Source organism: Lactuca virosa, chromosome 6 (genome assembly GCF_052849685.1).
Source record: "Lactuca virosa cultivar CGN04683 chromosome 6, Lactuca_virosa_CGN04683_v6, whole genome shotgun sequence".
In the NCBI taxonomy this organism is placed as follows: domain Eukaryota; kingdom Viridiplantae; phylum Streptophyta; class Magnoliopsida; order Asterales; family Asteraceae; genus Lactuca; species Lactuca virosa.
The window spans coordinates 138,122,224-138,127,880 of record NC_136431.1 but is presented as its reverse complement, the minus strand read 5'-3'; the positions used below and the strand labels follow the sequence as shown (position 1 = coordinate 138,127,880).

General features: G+C 34.5%; 1 protein-coding gene across 1 annotated transcript; it reads left to right on the top strand.

The window, feature by feature from the left end:
- Positions 1-1,460: 1,460 nt before the first annotated feature.
- On the top strand, positions 1,461-5,385 carry LOC145119449 (RGG repeats nuclear RNA binding protein A-like). The gene is made up of 7 exons (XM_079055114.1): positions 1,461-1,840; positions 2,452-2,734; positions 3,089-3,154; positions 3,509-3,641; positions 4,110-4,268; positions 4,364-4,420; positions 5,006-5,385. Exons 1-7 carry the CDS (start codon positions 1,666-1,668, stop codon positions 5,189-5,191), a joined length of 1,059 nt encoding a protein of 352 aa, XP_078911240.1. The 5' UTR covers positions 1,461-1,665; the 3' UTR covers positions 5,192-5,385.
- The last annotated feature ends 272 nt before the right edge of the window (positions 5,386-5,657 follow it).

The following is a 5,657-nucleotide window of genomic DNA, read 5'->3' as shown; positions in this document are numbered from 1 at the left end:
GTGATGACAACCCTAAGTGCTCGGCCGGGCCTAGACTGATTTGATTTGTTTAATTAGTCGGTCGTCATAAATCGGAAATCGGGAAAACAACAGATGGACAGAGAGAATGATTACAATCCATGTCTCAGTCCATATGATATCTAGAATGGAGGAATATATGATCCCTTATCTAATGGACACGTCATTGACTAGGTCAGAGTTCGACAGCGGCTTTTAAGATCTACGATTGCTAGTCGGGATTTTGGAGTCATATTTGCAATAATAGTTTTAGACATATCCAAGTGGGAGACTGTTGGATTAGATGTCTAAGCCCATAACTATTATTGGTATGTACTTGACCCGAGAGTAGCATGGTCCATTTGAGTTACATAACACCATGACAATTTGTTAGGATGGACTCTTGAGATATAAGTTCTAATATATTAATATGAAATCATATGTTTTAATTAGTATTGATCAAGAATTAATTTAGTGATCAAAAGAGACTAATTAAATCTATGAGGACTAATTATGGTAATTAGTTATATTTACATGTGTTGGGCTTATGATCCATGTTGGACCAAGTTTATGTAATAGACACATAAAGAGTTGGGCCACATGAACCTTGGATCATAGAACCCATGGGTATGGATTTGGGTTATACCCATGGCCCTTGGAATCCAACATATAAATATGTACTCCTTAGCCAAAAAACGTCTGCACATATATTCTTGGAGTTTATGAGGTGTTTTTGGTGCATGAAGATTCTCTCTCAAGAGCCACCTTTGTCCTAGGTGAGTTGTGAGTCATTTGAGGCATTCATACTTTTGGTGCTAAGCTCTTAAGGCCAAATAAAACAAGGTTTCAAGCTACATAAAAGGTATGTCATCCTAACTAGTATTTCATATTGTTTATGTCAATTGCATGCTAGTTATAGGCTTAATGTTTTGGAAATATCATTACATGTATAATTAGAGAAAACATAGATCCAATGCATTTAGGGTTGTATGTGCACCATAGGATGTTGTAGTATTCAAAATCCAACAGTTTTTAGGTTGGAGAGAGAGAGAGAGAAGGGACCCCTTATTTATTTGTTTTAACGTCTATATTTAACTAAAAGAAAAAAATGTTTAAAAAATAGAAAAAAACAAATTAAAAGGGCACATTAGTTTTTTAAAGTTAGACCAATTTCACAATAAAAACAACTTAAAAGAACACCGATCCAAAAAAAATTTAAACCAAACCACAAAAGAAAATATATACATAAGAGATATTTTTGCATATTTGTCTAATAATAAAAAGATATTGGGTTGTTTGACTCAAAAAATCAGCCCGCGAATATAGATACCTACACTGAGCCCAATGAATTCGTCAACAAAACCCTCTGTACTCTACTCTGTAGGGTTTTTTTATTTTTATTTTTTTATTTTTTAATTTTTTAATTTTTTAATTTTTTCTAAAACTACAGGTACGCCACTTCTCAAATATCTTCTGCTTCGGCTAGGGTTTTTCCCAATATCACCACTAATTTTCTCTTATGCTCACATACGCCCACTCTCACTATTATTCTGCCGTTAATTGATTGAATCGATTAATGTACGCTAAGCACAACCTATAGGTTCCGTGTTGTTTGCCCCCGATAGTTTTTGGTTTCGGAAGTTCCAACATTTTTTAGTGTGGTGAAAAATGGCAACAACGAATCCGTTTGATCTTTTGGGCGATGATGATAACGATGACCCCAGTCAGCTCATAGCTAAGCTACCTGCAATGGCACCGTCCATCAAGAAATCTCCGGCTGGTGTTGCGGCTGCTAAGCCGGCAGCCAAGCTTCCGTCCAAGCTGCTTCCTCCTGCCCAGGCTGGTAAATTTATCTATTTTATTCGTTTTTGTTTTGTTTACATCTATTTGCAAATGTGCTCGGGTTCCGTCGTATGATGTTTTGTGTGAATGAACTCAGTTTAAGTGCCGCTTTTTTTTGAAGGAACTCAGATATACCATGTTTGTGTTGTTGCATTATTGTATCAGTCAAATTTTTATCAATGAACCATAGTGATGTTTAACATGGTTAATCCACAACGGATGCACAAAATGCTCCAAAATGTAGTAAATATTTTGTTTTGCAACAACTAATGTGTTTTTGATGTTATATAAAAGCACCTATAATTTTAAAAACTGAAGCGAAGCCACTGTGTTTCTTTAATCTTTAAGTAAAGTTTGTATTATTAAGATGTATATTTTGATGATGCAAATGGCCGGATGGGTGGTGCTGATATTGATATAATGGAGTGTTGTTGAGACGAGTGAGTATGACATTTATTATTAATATTGTGGAACTTTCATGGTAAAAAACAAGTCATATAATTGTCTACAGCGGCACATGCACCGTTTGCTGGAATTTGAGCATAGAATATATATGGTGATTTAAGTTGTTACATGGATTGTATGAAACATTGTTGATGTTTTGAGGTGTAGTACAAGAGGCGAGGAATGGTGGTCAGAGAGGGGGGCGTTTTGGTGGACGTGGGTTTAATCGTGATTTTGGCGACAATGAGAACTCTAATGGAACTAACAATGGAGGATACAACAGACCTTCAGAAGATGGAGATGTTGACAAGTCCGAAAGAAGAGGAGGAGGGTATAATGGTCCACGTGGCGGATACCGTGGTGGTCGTCGGGGTGGCTATACAAATGGGGGGGATGCTGAAGGTGAACGCCCTCGGAGGGTGTTTGAACGCCGCAGCGGAACTGGTCGTGGGTTAGTACTTGTACTCGTGTCTGATTTCATTGAATTGTTTATTATGGCATCATACTTGATAACTCTATCCAAGTATAGCCATGCCATTGAGATACAATAAACACAATTTTCTTTGTTTTTTTGTAAAGTAAAATGCGGTGATAAGAAAAAAATGATATGCATGCCTTATTTAGAAAAAAGATCTCAAGTATACTTCTTTAATTGAAAGAAATGAAAGTAGGATGCTATAATATGCAAATTAATGTTTTGTCTTGGATTTATCCCTTAAAAGGTGAAGTCTTTCTGTTTCTGAGAGGCTTTTTTTTCTTTTATTTTGTAATATCTTTCTGATTATGCTATTTATTTGATATGCAGTAATGGGTTTAAGCGTGAAGGTGCTGGTCGTGGCAATTGGGGAACTGCAACCGATGAGGTTGCCTTGTAAGTGCTCAAAGTTTATTTAGCTCTCAGAGCCCCTCTTTTATGAGCTGAATAAGTGCACCCCATTTTTTTTGGGTTTTGTGTTTCTAAGAAAACCACAATTTTAGGGTTGGTTTGGGTTTGGTATAGTATTGCAAAACTGAAAATTAAAACCGAAATGAGACGTTTCTTTCAACATTGATAAGCTACTTGATTAATAATCTAAGGCACACTTTACTTCATTGTGTTATATTCAAGTCTCCAGAATCTTTGTTACTGTTATATGTTGCAATCTTCAATATATATATTTTCTTCATTCTTTCATGGATTTTATGTTCAACAAGTTGACTTGTCTGGTTGCGTTTTTATTTATAGGGAGCCTGAAGAAGCTATGGTTGAAGGTGAAAAGAAGCTGGACTCTGAGAAGCCAGCTGTTCAGGAAGAATCGGTTGATGCCAATAAGGAGAATCCTGTTAATGAGACGGAGGAGAAAGAGCCTGAGGAGAAGGTGATGCCTCTTTATTCTTCTTATTATTATTTTTTTTATGCATTTCTCTCCTTCTTTAGTTCTGATTTGTTTGATTTTTCTATTAAGTAAAAAAGAAACGAATACATGAATTGATCTCAACAACACATTTTTTCTTTACTGCAAAAAAGAATTAGAACCTTATATTAGTTGTAATAATAACTTCTGTCTATGAGTGTGAGCACCCCAGTTTGATTGTTTTTTAATATGGATTCTTCTTGTAATCCAAACATTACCTTCTTGTTTCTTTTTCTTGGGGGTGACCTTGTAATATGTTAGTTTAACATGAAATTGGCAGATAGATAATCATGATTCATGTGGTCAATTACTTTTATGTAAAGAGTTGGGAGATTCTTTCATGTGGCCAATTAAATTACTTTTATGTAAAGAGTTGGGAGTTATGGCTTACTTTCTCTTCTAAGTCTAAATGAAGATTTTTTCGGTGAACAGGAAATGACACTGGAGGAGTATGAGAAGGTTCTAGAGGAGAAGAGAAAAGCATTGCTAGCACTGAAGTCTGAAGAGAGAAAGGTTGGATTGGACAAAGATCTAGCAAAAATGCAGTTGCTATCCAACAAAAAGAGTGAAGAGGACATATTTGTTAAATTGGTAAAATCCCTTTACTAGTGGAAGAATATATATGAATTTTTCTTTTAGTTTCTGTATTCATATTATTTATTTATTTATTTTTTTGTTGCAAGCAGGGTTCTGAGAAGGATAAGCGCAAAGAGGCTGCTGACAAGGAAGACAGAGCTAGAAAGGCAAGTTTATTTGATCTCATATTTCATCTTTTACTCATTGTGACAACATTTTTACTTTTTATCATAATTAATAAAATAATTAATTTTTTTTTTATTTTCATTGATTTATATATTTTAGCATCCTAATTTAATTTTTATGTATTACAACACTGTTCTTTGAAAAATCTATGCAATGTGTTCCAAATGCAAAAACAAATATTTCTGCTATAAGTGGGTAGAATTTATTGTTTCTAATGTACAATGTCTTAATATTTAAGAAATTCAAAATACATTGCTGTTGTGAAATTGAGTATTTGAAGCCTGCTGAAGTGAAAATGTATACTTAAATTGGTGTTCTTTTCAATGTACTCTTATTTTTTCCAAACTATAAAACCTTGGCTGTAATAGATGGAATGAAATTATGATATTATTTATGATACACAAAAAAAGGCAAGCATGCAACTCTTTTTGCATTTAACCCAACATTTTGAACAGGTTGGTTATTATTATTTTTTTGAGATTTTCTAATCTTGATAAATTATAGCAATCTTTTCTAAATACAAAGCAATGCTAATGTTATATATGCAATTGTTTTTATTTTGACAGTCACTAAGCATCAATGAGTTTTTAAAACCGAGTGAAGGGGAAAAGTTCTACAATCCAGGTTCAGGTGGACGTGGTAGGGGCCGTGGGCGTGGTGGTGTGTCCAGAGGCGGTGGAAACCGGATGATGGATGTGGCGGCTCCTGCCATTGAGGATGTTGGTCAGTTCCCATCATTGAGTGTCAAGTAAGAGGAGGATAGTCTTTGCAGGAATATATTTATTTATTTTCCTTTGCTGCTTTTTATAAAAACTTCAATGGTTTTTATGTTTCACGTGTGTAAATTGTTTAGTTATGGTCTTCTTGGCATTTCTTACCATTTGAGGATACCTTTTTTATTTTGAGTTTTTGCTCAATGCTCATTTTTGAATTATTAGGGTCGGTATGTTCCTTTTTCTTATTTAATTGTCTCTAAATTTTGACGTCTGTAATATGTGTTTTGTGAATAGATCCCCCTTCTTTGCCGTCATGGCAAAATTAGCTGATCAACCTAAACATTTTTGGACAAGTTTTCATCAAAATATATGTATGGGGGTATGAGTTTTTTTGAAAAAGATTTTGCAGGTTTTACTTGAAGTTGTTTTTTTATAATTGGAATGCAATACACATCGCCTCACCCAATTATTCGTTACCATACTTGGTCTCTCTTAAAGATTT

Bases quoted from the DNA above. Each gene is read 5' to 3' on its own strand.
- LOC145119449 (XM_079055114.1), top strand. From the start codon at position 1,666: ATGGCAACAACGAATCCGTTTGATCTTTTGGGCGATGATGATAACGAT. The intron at 3,155-3,508 runs GTAAGTGCTCAA...TTTTATTTATAG, and splicing joins GCAACCGATGAGGTTGCCTT to GGAGCCTGAAGAAGCTATGG. The intron at 4,421-5,005 runs GCAAGTTTATTT...TTATTTTGACAG, and splicing joins AGGAAGACAGAGCTAGAAAG to TCACTAAGCATCAATGAGTT.